The sequence below is a fragment of the Mangifera indica genome, chromosome 2, assembly GCF_011075055.1.
Source record: "Mangifera indica cultivar Alphonso chromosome 2, CATAS_Mindica_2.1, whole genome shotgun sequence".
Classification (NCBI taxonomy): Eukaryota; Viridiplantae; Streptophyta; class Magnoliopsida; order Sapindales; family Anacardiaceae; genus Mangifera; species Mangifera indica.
The window spans coordinates 9,143,276-9,169,406 of NC_058138.1; the positions used below are offsets into that span (position 1 = coordinate 9,143,276).

The following is a 26,131-nucleotide window of genomic DNA, read 5'->3' on the forward strand; positions in this document are numbered from 1 at the left end:
AATTCGTTTCGGTCGATTGAATTATATTATAAATTTTCTAACGGCTAATCCTATGTAGATGTCATAGAAGTGTTATGTCACATCTGATTGACTGAATTTTGTATTTTTTAAAAAATTAAAACGACTAATTTTGTGCACAACGATAACTTTCTTCATTTTTCCCTATATAAACCCAATCAAATCCACTTGGGATGGACTTTTGCCACTGAAAACTTTCATATATTTGAGAGCAAATTAATTTTGAGCTATTCACTTGCAAATCCTCTTCTCTATTCAAAACCTTTGCTTATACACTTTTTAATTTCATTTGTATTAGGTTGTACTAATCTTAAATTTTCATATACACTCTTTGAGAAAGATTATATTTCAAATTCATACAAAAATTGAAATTATAAAAGAGTAAGGTTCACTCTTGAAGAAACTAGAAAATTTTTAGTGAGAGAAATTGAGTTCTAGCACTTGTAAAGTATAATAGCACTTTGGAAGCTATTTTTGTTGTGAAGAAAAGCTTAGTTGGGGTTTTGTCAACCAAAAATTAGTGGAATACTCCAAGGGAGATTGTTTGGAGGAGTGGACGTAGGTCAAGTTGTGTCAAACCACTATCTATTATGTGTTTTATTTTCTCATCCCTCAAACTTATATTTTGTGTTATGTTATTTTGATTGTGTTGATTATGTGAAATATCTCTTGTCATTCTCATAAATTGTATTAAAAATAGTCAACATTCATCAAATTGAATAAATTGGTTTTAATTCTTTAATTTGGTAAATATTGTTTTAGATTGCCTAATTCAACTCCCCTCTTAGGTCATTCGATCCTTTAACATCTCTGAAATCTTGATAGTCTCCTAGACTAGGTTCCACCATGTTCTTGCATTAGACTTGAAGAAATAGGTGGCAGACCAAACTCTCTCTTGATCTGTCATGTCAAATAGGATGATAACACTTTCCACTAACTCTAGTCACTCCTTAATTGCAATCGAGTCCTTATCACCATCAAATTTTTGAGGTTAGTGCATACTAGGCAGAATAAAAGTATAATGTAGTTGAGTCTTAGCTGGTATTACTGTTAGTATTGTCATTGGTGCTAAAGTCATTCTATTGAGGCCTAAACTTGTGTCGACAGTACCTATGTCCAGTCACAACCCAGAATTGGAGCATTTTCTTGCTTCCTAAACATCTCTTGAAAAATATTTGTAACATCTTAAGCACTAAAACTTGGTTGGGGAACTTGGGGTGCTACCCCCTCACTCTAACTCCTCTATGGGTTATCTTTCTAAGTATTCCTAGTATTAGCTCTTGTTCTCTTTATTTTTCCTGAAAAACGCACAATTATGAGTCTCCAAAAACTTAGTAGGTATAAATAAAGCTGAACTTACAGTCATCAGTTGCAAGTGCGGTTAGCATGGCATGAAGGGCTTATATTCCTGCTTAGTTGTCTACACACATCCTTTAAAAATATCTTTTGGGTATAAAAATCATGCTCTGATTCCAAAGGAAAGTGTCAATAAATTACCTACTTTAAGCATGCATTTGATTTAAAACATTTAAATTAACTTAAAACATTTGCATAAAACTTTATTTATTAAACTTTATCAAATAACTTTAATGCCCTTTTATTAAAACTGTCTCAAAAGCATACCAAAAGATATCCATGAAAAAACATAAACTAAAAACATAGTCAAATACATGAACAATCTGAAGTGAAAACGTCATATAAAACTCTGAGAAAACTGAACGGTAAAAATGCCCTCAAAATGTTATGCCCTCTAACTGTCACTCTTTCCATAGCTATCATGATCACCTATATCTACACACAAGAAAGTAAGGAAAGTAAGTGATAAAACACTTAATAAATAGGAGACTCTTCGATAACTTTTACAAAAATCCCTAAAATACCTTTAATCTAAACTTATATTAACTCTATCATCTAGAGTCAACATTAAACTCCTTTATGGATGATAATAGGTCTTATATACTATCTATATGCTTATATTGAACTCTAGGGACTGTCTAGGCTATATGTCATAACTCTTGGGTTGAACTATGTCCCTCTCAGTCACTGAGAAACCACTCCCCCAATTTCTATCTAGTGTAACCATACTAAACTCGATAAAAGTATCTGAATCTAAAAGTTGTAACTGAAGCTGAGTATTAGATCAATTAGTTTGGATTGAATACAAATATTTTGCACTTGGGCCATGTGAGTTATCCTTTTGTTTCACTACACCAATTGGATCTTAAGTGGGTTTCATTACGAGCATATACCCTACTGCGGGTCTAATGTCCTACTGTAGACAGTGTAATGACCGTATACTTATGGTGCCCCCTCGTAAGATCCTATGATGTCTAGCATGTATGCTTCTTGAGCCTTTACTTAACCTAGGTCACTTTTGCTTCCACATAACAAAACATCTAGTGCCACATTGTAACTTGACTCTTAGGCACATGAGGTACTACTGCATACCTAGAATCTCTATACTATTACTCGAGATGGGTCTTAAACTTTTAGTCTATTTCCCTTTCACTTTCCTTTATTATGCTCTATACACACAAATGTGTCTATAGACACACATGGGTGTGTCTCATTATTCCCAAGCACAAGGCTACGCCTCATGTCACTTTCCCATGTGTTAATTTTCTTACATATACAAGCGTGTGCCCCTTCAATTATCTATTTTAATTTTCTTTTTTGTTCCCTTTTTTACCACACTACTTCTCATGTGTATTATGGTCATTTTGCCTCACACATAGTCATGCTTAAGCTATACAGAGGAAGTCCACGTACCCAATTAACCACCAGCCAATGACATTCAATGATCATCAGTTATTGGGAAATTCAACCTAAAATTTGGGGTTTACACACACGGACATGTGTCCTATACCATACAACCATGTGGCAAACTTAGACAATAGATCGAGTGACCTAGTTTTACACCTTGATCTAATTTTTTCGTCATTTCTAAGTTTAACCTTAACCAAAGTGTCTTTAACGATCTTACGTAATATAGTAAGCATCATAATTCTCAAATAAACATTCTAGAATGCAAACATCTAGCCAACTATAATCATATCCCACTAGGTTATAACACAACCCTAGACTTTTCAAATAATCTTTCAAAATCATAGCAATGACTTAGTAAGCAGGCAAATCATCATTCCTTAAAATATATGCACCTTTTGATTCTCATCTAAATGAATTCATATTCATATTGCCAAATATCATAATATCAAAATATGTATATGTATAAAAAAAAGGTCAACAACAACTCAACATTTCAATTATCAATCTCATCAACTAAAACAAACATGCACAACAACACAGTATTTGGCAGAGGAGAAATCCCTCAATCCACAAACTAAAACATCACAGAGGAAGGAAGGAAGGTGATTTCCTGCTTACCTCAATTACAATAGAATATAACACATGCAAGCACCTCTTTTCTTCTTTCCTCAGCATTACATTACCAGAAACACGCCATCGAAGTCATTGCATGGAAGCTAAATGGTCAAACTCTCTCCCTCACTCAAAATTTAGGGATTTTGTACGATTAGGGATTATAAAATCATGATCCCAAAAATGTTGAGACGTGTCATATATAAACTGAAAATGTGTTACACACACACGGGTGTGTTCAAAGCACATAGTCGTATGTCACTTAATTTTGAATTTCACATGGATTTATCTTATTCGACTGATGTGGCATGATACACAAGTATGGTCTCACTATACACAATCGTATGTCATCCAAAACCTATATTTTTGACTTTCAAAATATGCCACTCAAGTAAAAAATTATCTTACCCTTGAGACGTACTTATGGGTGTTACAATTTCCAAATCCTACAATGACTGATCATTGGGAAACTTCCTCAAATTTAGCATACCATCATCGAGATAAGGTAATATGGCATAAATGACATCCTCAAACTAGCAACAACCTTCAAGACATGCAATAACATGCTTTGAAGGTGATTTCAAGTAATCAACATGAAACCTAAGCAGCAATCTACCAATCCTTCAACTTGTACAATCTCAACACAACTCAAGAAAAAGTCAGAAACCAAGACTCAACAATTTAACACAGTTTACATTGTTCATAATTCTCAATGATTGTGAAATAACACAATCGCATATCCACTTTACAAATTATAAAATCCATGATAGATATCAAAATTATTATATGCATCAACATAAATAAATAAAATCAATCAAAACAAAATAAGTTCAATTTCATGAAATTGTCCCTTCATGATGGCTCTGATACCAATGTTGGGGTTTTTAGGGTCATCAAATATTGAAGGGTAGTAGAATAGATAATAAAAATTTAAAACAAACATCAAATTGCCTGAAACCCTAAACCAGGATCACATCTTAGGAATAATTTACTTGAAGATGCCATTAGAACATCAATAGATGTTTTAGGATTAATATCTGCATTGATGGCTCTTTCAAGTTTTTACGTGGTTGTTGAGCTTGCTATCCAACCCACAAACGAGGCAATGCCTTGTCATCCATGTGAAACACAAACTTAGGGAAGCTTTACCATACACGAAAGGTAGCTAGGGCTCTGTGGATAGTGTGTTTGCCTTTAAAGAGTCATGCGTGTTAACTAGGGTTTGCAACGGATGCTTCTAAATTATGAAATTGTGTCTTTTTAAATAGAATACACAATAATTAGTCATTCCCCTTCACTAAATAGGGTTCTCAATTCAGTAAAAGTCAAACCAGATTGAATGAATCCTTTTGAACAAGCCTGATTCATTCTAGAATCTACACCACTCCATATACATCAAGATTATCATCAAATAATCTAATTTCTCAAAGTTCAAATCAACTCTTATATACGTGTGACTTATAATCTCTCTATCATATCGATAGTCTCCAAATTTAGATCAAATCCAAACATAGATCAATATTGATCTTTAGCTAGGCATGATGGCCACCTAGCTAATAGGGTGTCAATGAACTACTCTTAGCTTTGTCAACTACACGATTAAATACAACTTGATTCCTTCATCAATCGATATCTCTTGAAGTTAAGATACGAATGTCTGTCTATCTTAGTGACTCTTTAATATAAACTAGTACACATTAATAACTGAACAACTTAGATCAAACTATGACCAATCCTATTGTACTCATGATTTGTGCAGTTATTATGTCTTTTAGAATTCTTATACGAGATATCACCTTCTATGCTTGGTAAATAACGAATCATCTATTGATCCAACATAGCCTCCATACAAATCATGATATAATTGATTACTACCTTTATGGCATCATTCATAGTGGTACATTGGATAGCGATGAACCATACTAATCCTTGTATGAGACAGTCTAACAATCTCAAGTTGAAAGACCACATGTACCCATGAAGTTAGGGGATTTATTCCCATAAGCATAAGAGTAACCATCTATTTGAAAATCCTCTTCTTAGGTCTATCCGATAAACACGTTTATAATGTGCACACGTGTTGCAGCAAGCTGTCAACTAACAACTTTGACACATGAGAGTTATCACCACCTTTTAATAGGGTCACTTAACACTATGATAATCCCATCATTACTACTGTTGCATTGAGTCATAGTAATATTAAGACTATAGACGTTTTTAGAATGGTCATCATATGTGTCATAAAGTTCTCACGATTGGTCATTTGATCCCCTTATCACAATTCTACCATTCTAAGGACATATTATTCTTACTAACATATTATATTTAACATTAACATGTATGAATAATAAAAAACCTTTTATTAATAAATGATAAATTACATTATTACAGATGTCTAAAAATGATTAGCTCTAGAGCACTGCACTACCCTAACTATGTGATCACACACAAGAAGTGAAATTAAGTTGGATTGAGAGTGTGATTTGCATATAAAAGAAATAAATAAGAGAAAATTTTTAACGTGATTCAACCTACTACTTAGAAGTCTACGTCCACAGTTATACTATTTAGATGTATGTGAATTGCAAAGAAGTATCAGTATGATTACATAAGAATTACTCTCGAAAGACCCATTTACCTCTGTGCAATCTTTTATTTAAGGTTACACTTCTATATGTTACATTTAGTTTGTTAAATTCAAACTTAATTCTATACTTTTCTCCCTGTTCCATTTCATATGGAAATAAGATAATTACACCATCCCAACTTGGTGGAAAATAATAATTATTTCCTTGTATAGATACAAGATGGAATAGGGAAATGCTTCTACAAATAGAGGAGAATGAGTTCATCACATTGAGGAGCTTGTGGGAAGTTGAATCTGCCAAGTTCTACTCTTCTTGTTACTTTTGAGTGAAGAGCTTTTATCCATAAGTTAGGTTAATTCACATGAAGGGGATTTGTCTAGTTATTGTCCATGTAATTTGATGCTTCATGGTGGTTTTCATCCTTTTGGGTTCGTTTTGTGTGTTTGACTAACGATGAGTTTTATTGCATAACAAATATATACAATGTGGGAGGAGGGTAAGATTGCTGGGCGTAAGGGAATGGGGTGAAAGGGTTGCTAGGCATGGAAGAAAGATGAGTGCTCGGTAGGTTACTGTTGATTGTAAAAGAGATGATCTGCTGGGTGATTGAAGCATGTTTATACTTGGCTTTGGAAACAAGACAAGAAATCAGTTTCACTGGTATGAATGTTTTTGCGCCATTGGTGACTTTGCAAAGTCAACGTGGGTAGCGAAGCATTATCAACATCTCACATTATAGGGGTAATTTAATCTTGTCATGCACTTCTACTAACGAAAGTTGGGCAAGTTAGCAAAAGGGGTATTCATTTGACGATTAAGGTGATCATCGATTTTTTTCCCATCTTTAAGCTAAAAGAGACATGGAATTAGACAAAAGAGAGAAAAGTATTAATCTTGTTACAAAACAAGTTCAACGTAAATAACTAAGCAAAATTGTTGAAAAAACTGGCAGCTCCACCAACATTGGTTTTGTAGCCCACCACTTGAAAGTTCTCTATTTCATTACATATAAAATCTTCCAAATTTATATGCACCACATCAACTGTCAATACCATATTTTCCTGGCAACGAACGCTTCAAATTTGAAAACTGCACCAAAAGGAAAAAAACTCAGAAACAGAAATAGAATAAGAAAACAAATGAAATCAAAACTCCTGCAAATTTCTTGTGGCATTTCAAACTGTGCTTGGCTTCGATTCTCTTTATATACAATAAGCCTTTAACTATGCACTCAAAAAACCAGAAAATCTAAATGAAAAATAATTATAAGTCTTGTGTGGTTATTAACAGATGGAAAAGTAGATCTCCTATATAGCCCATGATGATCATTGCACATGATCTTTGTATACATAGACATTCATAATTCCAAATGGGGCACAATAATGTACAAACTGTGAGATTTTACTGTTGGTCTATTTGTCCAAGAAAACCCCCAAAGAGGAACAGTGAAGTATCCACACGACGTCTTTCAGGCAGAAGCTGCTCTGTTTTTGGAACAGGTTTGACAGTTTGTTGTTCCTTGTCTGGAAATGGGAATGAAAGGGAAAGGGAAAGGGATGCAGACACATCCTCCGCCTTTCCGTTGTCCTGGTTATTATTTTTGTCTAATGACCCGACAAAGAAAGGCAACATTCCCTTATTTGGTGGTTTCTTCTCAGCCCCTAAAGCAAGTTCGAGATTTGGAATCCCATCATGAAATTGATCCTCATCTTTTGATGAGAGTGCTTTCCATGGCATAGGGTCAGACCCCAACTGAAAATCCTTTACATGTGAATCCACAGGAAAGAAGTACCTCTCTGCAGTTCCCGAGTCCTCAGGAATAACTTTTTTGTCACATAACACATCACATCTCTTATCCTCAACTGTAGAACTAGGATGCAGATCATCTCTCTGTGAAGAAAATCCATCACTGAAAGAATCTCTATCTCTAGAACTACTACATCCATATGATCCACTAAAACATGTCTTTGGCTTCTTACTAGTACTTTCTCCGTCTACAAATGCTTCTTTCCAAGTCATTTTTTGGCTTGTGCTACTAGAATTTTCTGACAAAGTTTCCACTAAATCCAAACGTGGGCGTTTATGGTGATTGGACTGCTGACAGTTGAGACCTTTAAAGTTCAGGTTTCTACCCAAGGAAGTTTCTAGGTCTATATAACCATCATCATCCTTCAAGCACCTTTCAAGGTCAACTTGATTTCTTCCCCTTACCATTAAATCAGGCATCTTCGCAGAAACAACATTCTCCTCATTACCTAAAGGGAGAACTTTTAATTCTAACCTCTCTTCTTCAACAAATGGAGAAACTACATGTTCTGTCTTCTCAATTTTGCCAACATCAGTTTTAATTTCCTTGAGAGAGGGTTTGAGCTCAGTGCCCCGCCTGCAAACTGGAAGTTTACACTTTTCCTGCAAAAGTAATGAATAAATATTAATATGCATAAAAAAGGAAATGACCGCAAGGCTTTGAAATAAACTGAAAGAAGGTAACATCAAGAAGCATAAAATGCACGTGATATGAACAGAGAATGGAGAAGCAGAAAATATATAATAGCCAACAAAACATGCTAGCGTGGAGATGTTTTTATAAAAACAAAAAAACACATAAATTTAAGAGAAATCTACAAAAGGAACAAATTGTCCACAGTACATAGATACATCTACATATTAGAACATCTCAAAGTAACAAAATCTAAATACATATCTTGCGTCATTATAAGAGTACTAAAGACAGCCTAAATCAATTCACTGGAACCTCCCAGTTATGACAAATAAAATTAAAAAGGTAAGCCTTAAAGTTCAAATGAAACAAACACCAAAGAGAAACCCAGAAACAGGCTTTCTCCAATAAAAAATTGACTCCCTTACCTCTTTTTTTATTCAAATTTTTTATATTTTTCATTCTATCAAGATGACAAATACAATAGCCATAGCTGAACAGCCCCATAACATTCTAGCTATCCTATTAAACCCCATAGTAACATAAGAGCAAGGAGCAGTCTGACAGAGATTTGAGACGAAAATGAGATTAATCCACACATATGTTCACTTCAGGAACAGTGGTCTAAAGCTCTCAACCTCCCTCACACGTCATGCACCAATTGGTGGCCAAGAACATCTTGGGTTGTCCCATTTGAAACATGCCATAAAAGCATAAATTTTCCAATAAGCCACAACACATATATCCTACTAGATTGACATGGAGTTCCAGCATCAAAGCATATGCTCATTATATATGGCATAATGGACTGCAGCAGCTGAGAGTTGATTTGTCAGGTCGGTGGTTTGGTGCTTCTTCTATCTTCGCAAATAAACAGATCAGACCATATTTGCATATATCAATTACATTCGATTTAGAATAACTGCAAAATATCATCTCCCAGTATTTTCTATTTTCACAATTGATTTCAAACAATTCCAATAGTGAAAAGATATTTTAGTATTTCCAATATTACAGAAGGAGAACCATAATTTTGATATTCAAATATTGGATAACTCTTCTGCAGATCTGATAAGGGCATATTGAAGGGGTTAAACCTAATCTGATCTGGATATCCTCAAGAAAAATGAAAAAGCTTGAAAGGATTTGAGGGAAAATGCAATAAATCAGAGGAGATATTCAGAGATAATAAAAGTATCTAGATGTGAAATCAGGTAGAAAGAGGATGTACCATGATTCAACGCATTCAACATTAATATGCAGACAAAATAAAAATATGAGTATAAATGCTAGAAAAAATAATGTTGTAGGAAAAAAAACCTTCCTAAGAATAAAATTTCATAACCATCTTCACCAAACCAATAATAAGATCACAAATATATATTAAAACTCATGTTGGCACCATTCTTGACAAACAATTAACCCAGTTCAAATATTATGAAATAAAGAATAAGAAATAGGTAAATAGAAGATTCAAGAGGCCTGTAACAATCAACATAATGACAAGAGAGGCGACTAAGAAATAGTAGACAGATATAAAAAATACGACATAAAAAGTTTAGGCTCAATTTCTATTTATTGTAACTTTCAACTTAATCACTTTTTGCTCTATTGTGGAAAAATCAACTATATATGTGCTTTCAAAAGCTACATGTGCTACATTTTATTTTCAATGTCCCATTACAAACAATGAACATACTTTATCTTAGAAATATATTAACTACAAATTATTATTTAAGCATATAAAAATTATAAAATAATTATTTAAATTTTTTAATTAGCCAAATTCATAATCAATTAAAAATATTAATAAGGAAAAAATACCCACAAGCCAATAGCCTGTTTGCTGCAAGCTTCAGCCCTCCTTGTCATGGTGCATCTTGCCACATAATCAAACTAAAATTGATCAAAAGGCTAGTATGACTAACAATTAGCCAACTTTTTATTTATTTTGAAAAGAAATTATCAAATTCTTAATATAATTAGATAATTATTGGAGAAATTCAACAAAAATAACCACATTTGGTGGGTGCCAAGCTGTTAGGATCCCAAGTGTAAAGTATGGGACTTGGATCCTACATTGGAAAGTATGGGCAACTAATGTGGGATTTATATGGCATTGGGCTCTCTCATCTCAATAGCGCTTTTGAGGTGTGGTTCTCCTAAGGTTCGTATCATTTGGTATCAGAGTCATCACCATGTCTCCCAGTTGCAATCGTGCGGCGAGAGTGGTGACGCTGGCATTGCAGTATTCACCCGGGGCTAGTAGGGAGCTAGCGCACAGCCAACCCGTGTGGGCGTAGGGACTGTGGAGAGTGGTGGTATGTTAAGATCTCAAGTACAAGGTATGGGACTTGGATCCCACATTGGAAAGTATGGACAACTAGTGTGGGGTTTATATGACCTTGGGCTCTCCCATCTCAAGAGGTAGCTTTTAAGGTGTGGTTCTCCTAAGATTCGTATCACAAGGAAAAATAAACAACTCTCAAATGTCTCCATATTAAATACTAACTTCAATTAAACAGAACGGCATTCCTATTCTATATTCAATACTCTTCATTCTCTACTTGAACCAATTACAAACCATCAAGGTCAACAATTTTTAGTTGACCTCGTGACAATGAAGTTTTCTTTTTCTTCCATAAAACCCCATAAACAACAAAACACCTCATGGAATGGGGGTTTCAGAACTGAAAACCGTAATCCCACAAAAATATCACCCAATCCCAGAGGAAGCTCCTAGAACCAAAGGTTTTAGAGTTTTCCTGAGAGCAGTTGCTCCCTAGAACAAGGTTTCCATACAACTTTCCACTTCCAACCAAGTTGCATCAAAAACATTTCTCTACAAACATTTCTCAACCGTAATCCCACCAAAAACTCACCAACCTTTTGATATTTAACACAATCTATAAACCCTAACTCTGGGACAACACAAACAAATCTAACACCAAATGTTTCTAACATCAATCAAAATAAGTTTTAATCGGTCCAAACAATAAACATAAACAATTCTTCTTAAATCTTGCAGTTGAGTACAAGTTGTGAAAAAGATAATAAAGAGATGAGAGAAACAAGAAATGGAATATAAAGGTCTTGATTGTTGCTTTAATATGGAGAAACTTTTTCATTGTCTCCTTTGGTCAACATGGAACACAAATTTGGTGGTTGTTTGTATTAACACCTCCCAACTGTGTTCATTTTATCTAATTTCTGTAATTATTGAAATTGCAATTTGTGCTGCTCTATAAGTATTTTCTTTAATTGGATATTGACACGATCAACCTTAAGAAACAATATGATTTTGAAAAGATACTCAGGTTGTCTTTAAAAATATTTTATCAAATTGATTATAAAATAATCAACTTGAAAAAGTTATGAGCCCTAGCTTAACAATAAATGATTATTTCCAAAGTACATCAACCCTAAACAAGCACTAATTCTTTTTAGTCTCTGTGTGTGTAAACGATGTATTTCACAGACGTCCTACCAATGCCAAGTTCAATATGAACATACACCATAAACAAGGCATGGATATAAAAATCAAGGAATTAGAGAAGCAACTATCAGGATGTACCTAACATCTTGTTTGCCAATCTACACACAAGTAGACGTAAATAAACATTACCAGGGGAGAACTGGTGCATCTCATTTCCTTGGACAATTGAGTTATTGTTGCAGTCCTTGGAGTGTATCTGGAGTCAAGTCCATCTTGTTGCTGAGAGTGGACCTGTGAACCCAAGGATGTCTGCTCATCACAAGACACCTTGTTATCATAATCCCCATTCACTGTGGTGCCTGTCTTGTCAGGACAACTGAATTCTAGGGCTATGTTATGAGAACTATCAGAAGCAGATGAAAATTTATCTACATGCTTGGGCAAACATAGCTTCTGAGACAAAGATATGGCATCAGCAGACATCTCCCTCTCTAAGGGCATCATATATGAACCACCGATAATACTTGAATTCTTTGAGGCATTAGAGCAACTCACTTTCCTTGCCCTGAATACACCCCATAGAAAAAATAGCAAATTCCAACCTGCCAAAAACAAGTAAATGAATTTTAGCATTTACCATGATTCTAAATTCTATTATTTAATTTGGCCACAAATTCAGATATCCAAGCTGCAGTGATCTAAAGCAGCAGCCAGTGAACTTGCATCCCCAATAAAGGCATTGCTTTATTTAGTGAGAACAAAATTGTGACCACATAAAGAAGCAAGACCATCAAAACAGTTGCAACCATCAGCAGTGGGAAGGTTTCTAACTCCATTGAAGCATGTTCCTATACTTGATGCATACCAGAAACAAATACAGAAAAACATTCATAGGAAACCCCTGAATACATTTTTTCCACCTTGAAATATGTTCTTACTCTTCTGATGCATATCATAAGCATAAAAATACACACAAACATGTGTGTGTGTGTGTGTGTGTGTGTGTATCCCTGAATATCTCTCTGTCAACAGATGTTCACAGATCTTCAATGCACCCACAATTGAGGTATTATATACTCTATATAATATTGCACATGACACAGATATCAAAATCCAGAGTTTGTCACCTCATAAGCACGGTGCCCACAAAGAAAAATTTCTTAGTGCAAGCCTCAGAATTTGCATCGAAAGGACATATTTTGACCTCGCCGTAGGGTATCTAAATTAAACAGGGCGCTTGTAAGAGAAATCAAAGAGCTGATTCTTACGCTGACAGTTCTCAGGAAGCTGGCTGGATGGGAAAATCAGGAGTTCCACACCATCTAGGTTTCCCTTCAGTGCTAAATCATTCTTCATCATGCTATCCACCAGACACTTGTAATTGCTCTCATAGCTGGAGCAGAATAGAACAAAAACATAAAAATAGAAAACAGTATATAATATAAAGCACCCACAAGAGCACTGTCAACTGAAAAAATAAAACAAGTCGTCATGCACTTACCTCTCATGATCTTTCGCAAAGAAATAAAGAGCAATATTATGTTCGTTTGCACCACTTTCATGAAACTTCATTGGCCATGTGCTCAAGCGAGGTACTTCATTCAATTGAATTTTCTGGGGAAATTTGTTCACCATTTCAAGAACTTTAGGTGATGCATATGATGATAAATGTGCTTGAACTCCACCGTATAAATCTGGAATGTTTCCTCCCCTATGTACTTCAAATCCCCCCCTGCATGCAAGCAAAACAAGCTAAAATGATTTAAATTTCAAGAAGAAAGATAGGACCACCAAAAATTCATATATAAGAAAAGAAAAGAAAACAAATGCATAGTATCCAATGGATGAAGATAATGATTTAAGATGGGAAGAGAATCTCACTGCCAAATGTATTCATGCTCTGGGATGGCTGACATCTTCAAAAGAGTAAATGATGCTGCCAAAGTGTATCCAGACAAGTCCCTCATTGGAGCCTTTCCAAGGTGTGCAGTTGAACTTGGATCCCCAACTCTCAAATCAGTGGAATTGGCACCAAACTGTTTGCCTTGATTGATAGTTGATTGTTTGTAAGAGTCAGAGGAACAGTTTCTCATATTAGTTTGTGCTTCATGTGTTTCTTCCAAGGAAATCATATTCTTTGTCATATTTGAGACCAAAAATTGCTCTTGAGAAGCTCCTTCACAATCCAAATCTACACTTGTCATGCACAACCCATCTACACTTGTCATGCACAACCCATCTGATTGATCATTCACTCTATTCCTTCCATATGATACAGGCAATTTATGCATGGCGGCCTCGATTGCAGCTTTCAACTTATTACCGTTGATCATCTCCTCCCCAGAATTCTTTCCAGCAGGTATATCAAAACCAGAAACCTGTGGACTAGAAATGGGGCAACTTTCCACATCGTGACCCATTTCTTTACACTTTTGACATGGAACATTTTTTGAACCAGTAGTAGTAGAAGGCCTTGGATGACAAACATTGGGTTTTTCACCCTGAGTTGTCAATTCCAATGATCGAGGTAGTCTATCTTGCAGAATTTCACTGACATTGTTTGATGGCCTATCAGCAGTCCAAGAAGAACCGGATGAGGGCTCATCCTTGGGGACAACAAGGAAAGACTTCTGTTCAGTAGCAGAACTCGACATTCCATTCATAGACAAAGCTCTAACTGCATTGTTCAAACAATAAAACAATTTCTTAATTTTGCACACAGGAATCTGGAAGAAAAGGAAACCCAGTGTTTAAGAGAAAATGCATATTAACAGTGAGCATCAAAAAATGACAAACAACATTATTATGGTTTTTCATCAAGAAAGGGCATACCCAGAGAAGCTGGGACTTCTGCACCTCTACGAGCTAGATTGCTGTTTAACTTTGACAATGTGTTTGCTTTTCCTTCAGACTTCACAATCTTTGATTCCCGGTTATTGCCTGCAGATGAAAGAGGCACTGTTTCACCACGAGATGTGAGCTTTTGCTCAACCTTGGGTGTTGAAATAGCAGCACTGGCTGTTGCTGAACCAGCATGAGACTTATCCAACTTCAACAAATTTTTCCTTTCAAATACATTACGCTCTTTCACTTGTTTTAGTCCTTTCAGATCCTGAGACAATCGAGGTGAAAGGGTTCTAAATTTTGATTCGCTAGTACTTGTACGCCCAAAATTTGCAGATTTAAATGACTGAGATTTGTTCATTGCTCTAGAAAACCCTTCTTTCATATCAAAGGTTGCTTGTTCTCTGCTGCCTTTCTGTTTTTGAGGAACAACTTCTGCAACAAGTTTAAATTTTGGCTTGGAATTCAAGGTGTTGAATGAACTGGATTTTAATAAAGTACCTAAACAATAAAAACAGGAATCACTGCCCAAAATATTACGAATAGATAAAACAAAAAGGGCATATTTGGCTTTTACATAAATAACGAATTAGAAAAAGATTTTGAGCCAGCGGAAAGGCATACCCTTGGGTGTCTGAAGCAGCAGACCACTAGGAGAACGTGCAGTTTCTGAGACATCAGCGCTGGAAATATTACCAAAAGATGCTGGCTTTACTTTCCCCTTATCCATGCTTTTGAATGAACTATCCCGTGATAAAGCAGCTGTTCTGGTAGGGCTGGATGATTTTGCTGGTCCTAGACTTGTTTCAACAGCCAGTCTTTTAGCTGCCACAGCAGGCTCTAGATTTTCAGCTTGTCTCTTACCAAAGTTTTGTGTACTTAAATTGTTTGTTCTTTTATCCTCTGCATCTAAAACTTTAAAATTGGATTTCAAAAAATGATCAGAATATAAAGTGTTTATGTGTCTGCCATAATAATTATTCACTCAGGACCCAACATGTTATTTCATCTTCACCTACCTTGCTTCTGATTTTCAGTTTCCTCTGCAAACTTGCATTCTTCGCATAGCCATTCACCTTCAGGAAGTTTTTGAAGCATTTCTTTCATGCAATAGCTATTATAGATAGCAAAAACAATGTTAAGACTCATTCTGTAATATCAAATAATAAAAATTGCTAGAGGCAACAAAGATAAGAGACTATATACTTACATGTGCTCTGCCCCATCACTGCATTTACTACAAATAGCAAGCAAATCCTCTCGTCCTGCATCCCCACAAATATCACAGACTTTTACCTGTTTCAAAAAAAAAGAATGTGTTCAAAAAGTAAATTCATTTTCCATAACTTAGATTGTAAAATGAGAGAGAAAAGGGAAGGATCCCAAACAACTGAAAAGAAATCCCAGTGGTCATTTGCAGGCTAAAACTAGACCAAGCGTCAAAAGAAGTAACCCTTAATCCATTTAACCAAAACATAAACAAAGCAATCTTAAGCTCACTGGTAATGCATACATCTATTCCAAGTTTCTTTTTTTTTTTTTTCCCTCTCACTCTCTCTTTTCAATGTAACAGAAAAAGTGAAAGCATCATTTACTCACATCATGTTCTACAATGTCTGACTCATCACTCTCATCCCCAGACACTGCTTGTAGAGGCTGCATGTCAGGTGACTCAGCCAACAACTTCAAATCATGTTCATCATGGCCTGAATTCTTAAAAGCTTCATCTTGTGGGTCCCCACCATCCTTCTCAACTTCTTCTTCTGACTTTGGAGATATTTTTGTCCATGCTTCAGGGAAGCCTCCAATAAGCGACTTATCACTGCGTGAATGAGAAAATGGACTTTGAACCTTTGGAGAACCACAACCAGTATCAGCCTCTTTTGCTGGAAGAATCTCTGAGGAGCCTAATTTCTGGGAAAATGGTGCCTTCCTAGATCCTTCTGGACCTAAACTACAAACTGATGCTGAACTATGAGATAAATTCTTAATGTCTACAAATCTTTCATCATGAATGGCTGCTGTATCGGCATCACTGGCTCTGCTAACACTTGACATATTATCATCATGTCCTTCCACACCCTTGGCATCATTATATTTAGGAGAGAAGATTCTCTGATCCAAAACACAGTCAGGTTTCAGAGATATTTTATCCTCTCCACCAGACGACAACTTTGGATGAGTATCATAATCTTCCGAAGTGACAGATATATCACAAGACCTAACAGTAGCTTTGCTTTCAGCATTCACCGAGAAAGAATCAGGACTGGAATTGGCACTGAGCAGGTTGCTTGCTTCACTGACAGCATGTTGAAGGCTGTCACATGGTCTACCTTTAGAGCCAACATTGTCAACACCAGAAAAAAGACTTGCTGTCGTTTCACGACATGTTTCATCAGAGAACTCATCAATCTTTGATCCCATGATAACTATGTTGCGATGCATACAAGATGAACAAGGAGCGGAACAGACGTTACAAGTTCCAGATTCTGCTCTCATACGATTTTTCCGACTCATGGAATGCTTGCCAAATTTTCTTTCAGCCCATAATGTTAACTACTAAAAACAAAAAAAGAGTTAATTAAGCAACAAGCAAGACAAATAATAATGACAGTCCATTTCCAACCAACTAGAAAAATATGAAGATATACCCTACCTCAGCATTAAATCCATGTCAAAATAGGATAAAATTAAATGTAAATGAACTAATAGAACAGTTTAAACGGTATATCAGAGGCATAGCACAATCAAAGACACATAACTTAAAAGAACATCATTTTATAACAGCAGTAAGCATATTTCTATTTCAGAAGAATATAAAAGCTAAATTTAAAATTAAATAAACTGATAAAACAGTTGAAATGGTATCTCAGAGGTTTAGCAGGTTCAATGACTCGTCGCTTAAATGACCATCATATGTCAGAGCTTTAAAATCAGTATCAAACTGGTGTTTCATTCAAGGACAAAATGTTACCTTTTTAAATGCCACCCCTTTGCTTGGACAACAATCTATCATATTCCTGCAACCCCTCACATAAAAATGGGTTTTTTCCTTAACTTTAGCTTAAAGAATAACTCATTCGTACCTACTTCTACTCACCAAATTATACCCTCCAAACATTTAAGGCTAAAACATGCATAGTACTTCTTAAATTTATAATGAGTATCACACTGGTGCTTGCATTTTGCTTATCATTGTTCAAAACTATTATTGCAATACAACTGGTTTAGCCAATACTTTCCATTTATTTATTGAAAAAGTCATTCCGTATGCTTACTGTATCTTACCTGATCTTACAGCCAAAAGGTATCTACTTCAGTGTGTTTCTAAATGTCTCCTTGGTATTTAAACTAATGTCTTGTCCCTTCCTTTATTTGGATACAAGTCCACTTAATTTATCAAAACAACTAAATAAAACCGCTGCCATATAAGCAGAAAAGAATCCAATGAAGAAAGACTATCAATACAACTGGTGATGGGCCATTCAAGAACCCTTTATGATGTCTATATGCCTACAAGGATGCTGCCCAAAGATTAGAGCATTAATCATGATTGTCAGAGAGAAAAAAAGGTTACTGAATGCCTTGCCGTTTCGAGCAATCCACAACACATAGCAATAACAGCAATCATTCTAATTCTACTTTAATCAATCTAATTTTACTGCACAACAATGACTCAGTGTTGTGCATAGCCTAATCAATGCCTTCATGGGAGTACATATGTGGGTCAACTTGATGACTCAACTATTTCCAGAACATAGGCCAAGATATTATTAAGATTTTCCATCCAATCCGTATTCTTAGACTTATCATTTCTAAATTACAGAATAATGTGGGTTTAGCAACATAGACACAAATGTACTCTTCCCAAAGTACTTTCAACTAACAAAACTTGTCATTTCTAAGCCCATCTAAACTGCAATCCACCCCTATAATATCTTAATACCATTAAAGCTCATTCCTGCCCGTAGAAATGTTATATAAACCTATGTGAGCTATCTAGAATTCATTATTTCTAGTCATCTTTTGATACGAACCTTAGGAAAACCACACCTCAAAAGCTAGCTATTGAGATGGGAGAGCCCAAGGTCATATAAACCCCATACTAGTTGCCCATACTTTCTAATGTGGGATACAAGTCTCATACCTTGCATTTGGGATCCTAACATACCACCACGCTCCGCAGTCCCGGCGCCCAAGCGGGCTGGCTGTGCGCTAGCTCCCTACTAGCCCCGGGCGAACACTGCAATACCGGCGTCACCACCCGCACCGCACGATTGCAACTGAGAGACATAGTGATGGCTCTGATACCAAATGATACGAACCTTAGGAGAACCACACCTCAAAAGCTAGCTATTGAGATAGGAGAGCCCAAGGTCATATAAACCCCATACTAGTTGCCCATACTTTCCAATGTGGGATCCAAGTCTCATACCTTGCATTTGGGATCCTAACATCTTTCCAGTCCAACTAAATTCAATCTCCTTTCATAACATATTTTTAAGGTAAAATTAGTTGAGCTGAAAGCAACTCTAATGCAGTACCATTATCAATCAAAAGTCACTAGGTAACTTTCTTTTCCATTTTTTCTTTTTCATCGTAAAAAAAGGAACTGAAGTACGTGTACTGATTCAAAAAGAACAAAATAAAAAAAGACCATGCTGAGTCTCTAGAAGATTTTCCAGCAATCTGAAATACCAAAAGAAATGGCAAGCAAGCAGAACCCAGCCAAACTAGTACAGGCCCAATAATTCAAGTCTTACAACCTATTTCACAGAAAATATCACTAAAGATTGAATGATTAAAAAAAAAAAAACCCACTTGTAAAAGATGCGTGCAACTCAGTATTTAAACTTCTCCAAACAAAAAGCCATCTGTTTCAAATGAAGGATTCCAAGTTCTGTACTGCCTAAACAACTTTTATTTCAACTCCTTCAAAATTCCCTTATTGCAAAAATTTTACAAGTTTATAAATATGGCATATTTAAATTATATGAAAAATCTTGACAATGTTGCAAATCATAGTGAAAAAGAAAAACATGGATAGAGGGGAATTTGGATTTTCGTTCAGTCAATTTATAAAATTATGAGTCATATAACTTAGTACATCATACACAAAGCTAAAATAATTATTTTCCATACAAAGATATGATCAGTTTCCCAATGCAACTAATCACAACAGCTATATACACTGAAATAATAGCAATCACAGATCAAATTTCTTGATACGCAAATAGTTGCAATTCACTGTTCACAAGGAAGTAACTATCACATTACTGTTTATAATAAAAGAGATGCGATTTCAAAAATACTAAAAGGTAACCTGCTTGCCCTATGCTAAGTTTTCATCGCCTTCTATTCACTGAAGTCTATACTTAACTAATACTTATAACCATAATAGGTTTATGCATTCTTGAAAACATATTAAGAAGGTTTCACAATCTCAGCTGTTCATATCCCATAAACACGAAAGCAAAAAAGAAACAAGAGGGAAATGGGGAAGTTTGCAGATAAGAAAACAGTATGTAAATTACCATGTTATCTCATCATATTCTTCTGAACATCAAGATCTGCTTCCTCTACAGCTCCTTGCATGAGTCAACAACCTCTCAAAACTGCTGTGATTTAAAAAGCCCGCAAAAAATCGTATCAATTGATACAGCCAACACAGTTTACTGTGAAGCTGATACATACAACAATCTAATAGTTATTAGATCAGTTTGGCAGCTCTATCACTAGCAGCTTCAAACATACTTCACCCTTTAAGCAAAGAAAAAAGCCCAAAAATAAAAACAGGAAAAAAAAACTATAATTTCTCCAAGTAGCTAAAAACCCTAATTTCAAACGTACAATTAAAAACCACCCACCCTATTATAACAAAAATCCCAAACCATCCAATCAAATAGAAATAAACACCAAGACACACAATTAATTCTCCTGATTCAACACAAACTAAATAAAAAATCAAAACTCGAAAAGAAACAATTAGAACAATAATTGAAACACTAAATTCCCAAAATATAAACATAAAAAAAAGAACCCTAATCGTAAAACATCCTTGCCTCAATCTGATAAACTAATTTCGTTGCATTGTAGAGCTCCTCCACACTTGGTTCCTTCCTTTCGGCTGCCAACCGATCGTCAACAGACCCAAACATCAACTCTTCGATTCTAAATTTAAAGACAAAGTTCCAACAATCACAACACGCTCTCTTCGCGTTTCTTTCTCGATTCTCACTCTAATTACCGATGCAATTGAACACTATATATATCCTATTTTTTCCCAAATACAAGCAAGATGGAAAGCTTATATCTATAATTCAACAGTTTGTTTTGCGCCTCTGAATGATCTGAGAAATGAAATGAAAGAAATCTGTAAAGTAGCTTCAGGAATGATGAGGATTGTCTTGCATTCGTCTACAAAGCTTTAAATTCCTTCTCTCTATAATTAAGGGAAACATACCTCTCCCCCTTTTTATTTATTTATTTATTTATTTTTCTCTTTCGTTGTTTATAAATTTCGTAAATTTTGAGCTTTATATCCGAATTTTTGTCAGCTGTTACAATATTCGGTCCATCCTCTTTACGAGGAGTACTCTGTTTTGTATTTTTTAAACAGGAATTATTAACTGGATATTACAAATAAATTATAAAAAAACATAAATTAAACTGATGATTTATAATTAAATAATATAATTATTTATATATATAAGATTTATAATTAATATGACACATTTAAAATTTATTTTATCAAAATGCATACTATTTATTTGATAAAATAATTGATATTTAATAATGTAAGCATAATCAAATAATTCAGGATCACAGAAAACATACCCGGTTTTGCCTGAATTTGACAATTGAAGATGATTCGGTGATTCGATGCACTCCTGGAAATGTCCACAACACGATTTGCTGATTATCTCTTTTGTTTCTGCAAGAATTCTCCCCAGAGAATTGATTTTTGAAGAGTAATGTGATGCAATTTCTGTTCTCTGTAAATTATGCTTTAGTTTTCTTCTGTTAACTTCCCAATGGAAGTTACATGCCATTTAAATAAAGGAGCGAGTGGCAGTTATTAAAAAATAACTGCCAAGGGCAAAATAGTAAAATGCTAGTAATGGGTTAACCTATAACCCTAATGGATCGGGTCAACCCATCATAGGTGGACCGGATCCAATATCTCCCACTCACACATGATGGGTAATCCGAATCACAATACTCTTCTACAAAAATCTTACAGAACAGAGGAATTCATACTAGCAAACGTGTCGTGCGACCTTGCGAGCAACCTGCACTTGGGAGCTAATATACTATGCATCTGTTAGGAATAACATAGTCGCTTCAACCCAAAATAAAATAAAGCGTTAGTCTCGCAGCACCCCAAACTTACTCGATAACACTAGCTCCCTTTAATCCCTCATTCATTATAGTGTTATATTCCTATGTATCCATGATCAAGTCCAATCTCCTGTATAAGTGACATGACCGGCCGGCCAATGGATACACGTAATATATAAGTCTTCCTCATCTACTCGGAATTCTCAATTTAAACTTAGCTGTTTTTCTAGTCATGTTCCATACAGTGAATCATTCATAGCCATAGGTTCCAAGCTAAGATAGCAACACTAAGAATAAACATCAAATAACAGCAAAGAGTCAAAGGGTACCATCATGAGGTAATCCTCATAAAGTCTCACACAGTGAAGGAGCAGGAATTCATCCTTCCACTACTTCAAGCGGTCGTCTTATTCATGCACACATGGTATGAATCATGTGCTACAATGTGTATCTTTTCAAAATGTCATTACCAACATTGTACAGATCTTAGTTCAGTCGCTGCACTCAGCGCCTAACCTGAGTTCTTAATCATCTCTCCAATCTTGCAGGTGTCTTTATCTATTAAGAACTCACATCTGGCATTCACAAGTTATTTGGACGTGGGGAATCCAAATCGGTCATTTTCAAATCTATCAAGTCATGACCTCATCTTGATTAATCATCAAGGCGACATATCAAATAATTCATTTCTTGAACAATTCTCATTTTCTAAGTGCGTTCTTCAAACCGCATCAACCTCAAGAAATATGTCTCATCTTTGCACGCTCTCCTCAGCGTCAAAGGCGATTGCTCGTGTGAGAGAGCCAATCAAACTTGTGTGACATTATCATCTTGTTGAGATTTCAAAAATAAACAATGTGTATATCTATAAACACCATGAATTCAAAACACATAAAATAAATTCAAACTCTTTGATGTTTTAACGTTGTGTTACAAGTACAATATATACTCAACAAGTCATCATCATATTCTACGCAAGCCAAGGGACTTAACATGTGCAAGATATACATCTCTTGAGATCGGTTTTGTTAGAGGATCAGCAATCATGTTATGCGTAGAAATATATTGTACGATCACTTCCTTCTTCGAAATGATGTCTTTGACAAAGTTATATCTGGTATCGATATGTTTGGTTCTATTATGGAATTTAGGATCCTTTGTGAAAGCTATTGCAGCTTGATTATCACAATGCATAACTATAGAACCAACTGATGCATCCATTACACCCAAATTCTCAAAAAATCTTTTCAACCAAACAGCTTCTTGCACAGCAGCAGAACATGCTACAAATTCTGCTTCCATTGTGGATAAGGCTATGCACGTTTGTTTCTTACTGCTCCAAGATATAGCGCCATTTTGGAGTAAGAAAGCATAACCTGAAGTTGATTTGCGTTGGTCTAAGTCACCACCCCAGTCAGCATCCGAATAGCCAACGATACGCAAATCTTTTCCTTGGTAGCATAAACAATAATCCACAGTGCCTTTCAGATATCTCAATATCCTCTTTACAGCCTTCCAGTGCTCCCTTCCTGGATTTGATTGATATCGACTAACCAATTCGACAGCAAAGCATATATCGGGACGAGTACACATCATCGCGTACATAAGACTTCCAACTGCATTTGAATAAGGTACAAGAGACATTTCATTTATTTCGTTTTGAGTCTTTGGACACAAGTTTTGGCTCAATAAATCGCCTTTTGACACAGGATTATCTACAGGCTTGCAGTTTCCCATGTTGAATCGTTCTAGAATCTTTTGGATATAACGCTCTTGTGACAGAGCCAAAAGTCTTTTTGAACGATCCCTTTTGATTTTTATACCTAAAATATAATCTGTTTCACCCATATCCTTCATGTCAAAATTTGCAGATAACCAATTTTTAATGATCATCACATATTCCAAATCACTCCCAGCTATCAGCACATCATCCACATAAAGAGATAGAATTGCAAACTTGTCATCAGATCTTTTCACATAAACACAATGATCTTGTTCTAACATCTTAAAATTATAAGACAATATTGTCTTATGAAATTTTAAGTACCATTGTCTTGATGACTGTTTTAGGCCATATATAGATTTTTGGAGCTTGTATACTTTACGCTCTTGGCCTTTTACCACGAAACCTACAGGCTGATCCATGTAGATTTCTTCGTCAAGCTCTCCATTAAGAAAAGCTGTTTTGACATCCATCTGATGCAATTCTAGATCTAAGTGTGCTACTATGGCTAGAATGACACGGATTGAAGTAAATCTCACAACAGGCGAAAAGGTTTCTTCATAATCTATACCTTCTTGTTGAGTATAGTCTTTTGCCACTAGCCGAGCTTTGTATCTATCTATTGAGTCATCCGCCTTTCGTTTAATTTTAAGAATCCATTTATTCCCAATGGGTTTTCGACCCGGCGGTATGTCCACTAGACTCCAAACTTGGTTAAGTTCCATGGATCTCATTTCTTCCTCTAATGCTTCTTGCCACTTTTCCTTATTAAGGGATGATAGAGCTTCTTTGATATTTTTAGGCTCATCGTCTTCCGGAGGAGCAGTTATGAAAACTTCATTTTCAATTTCGAAACGTCTCTTGGGGATTCGAGAACGTTCGCTCCTTCGCAATTGAGGATCTTCGCTCCCACTATCCGAAATAGGTTGGAGCATAACCTCATTGCTCCCACTATCTGTAATAGGTAGAGACATTGTCTCTTGTGACACAACTAATGGTCGTTGGGACGAACCTTCTCCACATTCCTCTTCCGTTTCATACAGATGAAGACTTTTATCGATATCACCCTTTTCAGGAAATTCATTTTCTATGAATGTTACATCTCGAGATTCTATTTCAGTCACTCTTCTATCAAAGTCCTCTCCTATGAACACGTACCCTTTGGAGTGCTCAGAGTATCTTATGAAAATACATTTCTTACCTCTTGGACCCAATTTTCCGAATTTATGGAATGTGTCATGGATATATGCAGCAGACCCCCAAGGGCGCATCATATTTAATTCAGGTTTCCTACCTGTCCATAACTCATAAGGTGTAGAAATTACTGACTTAGTAGGCACACGGTTAAGTATATAAGTCGCAGTCATTAAAGCATCTCCCCAATACGAAATTGGAAGATTTGCTTGCGCCATCATAGACCTAACCATTTCCAACAGTGTTCGATTCCGTCTCTCTGCTACACCATTTTGTTGCGGAGTTCTAGGAATCGTCAATTGCCTCATAATTCCTTTTTCACTACATAATTCCTTAAATTCGGTAGATAAATATTCACGACCTCGATCAGTTCTCAAGGCTTTTATTCTTTTGTCTAACTGATTCTCAACCTCATTCATATAATGTCTAAAGCAATCTATTGCTTCTGACTTATGGGAGATCAAATAGACATAACCAAAACGTGAATAATCATCTATGAAAGTGATGAAATAGAATGCTCCTTTTCTAGCTCTAACATTCATAGGTCCACAAATATCTGAGTGCACAAGTTGCAGAAGAACTTCAGCTCTAATAGCTTTGCCAAAAGGTTTTCTAGTAGTTTTTCCTGCTAGACAATGCTCACAAATAGACAAATCTATTTTCGTGACAGGTCCTAATAAACCTTCACGGGCCAATCTGTTCATTCTTTCTTGGCCAATATGCCCTAATCTAGCATGCCATTTATTTGCATCCACATCTAGACTATTAGGAGTTGCAAATAAAGAAAAACTAACAGTATTATCATTAATACAATTTAAGGTGTCCAGCACCATAAAACCTTCAGACATAAATCCACATCCATAAAACATATCGTTATAAAAAAGTTTAACCAAGTTCTCAGAGAAAATAAAACAATATCCTAATTTTAACAGAACCATTACAGAGACCAGATTTCGTCGAATTTCTGGAGCATATAAAACATCATGTAGGTACAAGGTTTGACCACCGCGCAAAACTAATTTGCATGTGCCCATTCCTTTCACTTCAACTTTGGTATTATTACCTACATATATCCACCGTGTTTCTCTCGGTATTCGACGAAATTCTACGAAAGTGTCTCTGTCACGAGCTACATGGTCTGTTGCTCCTGAGTCTACAGTCCACATAGG

The 26,131-nt window shown here is 35.6% G+C and overlaps 1 protein-coding gene across 6 annotated transcripts; it reads right to left on the bottom strand.

Moving 5' to 3' along the window:
• Positions 1-6,827: 6,827 nt before the first annotated feature.
• LOC123203971 lies at positions 6,828-21,206 on the bottom strand. Of its 6 annotated transcripts, XM_044620514.1 has the most exons (13): positions 20,767-21,206; positions 20,239-20,322; positions 16,304-17,260; positions 15,915-16,000; positions 15,724-15,818; positions 15,329-15,619; positions 14,693-15,205; positions 13,742-14,537; positions 13,362-13,592; positions 13,129-13,253; positions 12,050-12,462; positions 7,777-8,393; positions 6,828-7,073 (listed from the first exon to the last, which is right to left on the bottom strand). In XM_044620514.1, exons 2-13 carry the CDS (start codon positions 20,239-20,241, stop codon positions 7,061-7,063), a joined length of 4,140 nt encoding a protein of 1,379 aa, XP_044476449.1. In that variant the 5' UTR covers positions 20,242-20,322; positions 20,767-21,206; the 3' UTR covers positions 6,828-7,060. The 6 variants fall into 6 exon arrangements, with proteins under 6 accessions (XP_044476449.1, XP_044476416.1, XP_044476441.1 ...); XM_044620481.1 differs by lacking the exon at positions 6,828-7,073 and having other exon boundaries at positions 7,125-8,393; positions 20,239-20,319; positions 20,767-21,205; XM_044620506.1 differs by lacking the exon at positions 6,828-7,073 and having other exon boundaries at positions 7,125-8,393; positions 15,329-15,529; positions 20,767-21,205.
• Between the last annotated feature and the right edge of the window lie 4,925 nt (positions 21,207-26,131).

Coding starts and splice junctions, on each gene's coding strand:
- LOC123203971 (XM_044620481.1), bottom strand. Junction 15,819..15,914: donor AGTGATGGGGCAGAGCACAT/GTAAGTATATAG, acceptor TATCTATAATAG/CTATTGCATGAAAGAAATGC. Junction 14,538..14,692: donor AGAAGTCCCAGCTTCTCTGG/GTATGCCCTTTC, acceptor TGAACAATGCAG/TTAGAGCTTTGTCTATGAAT.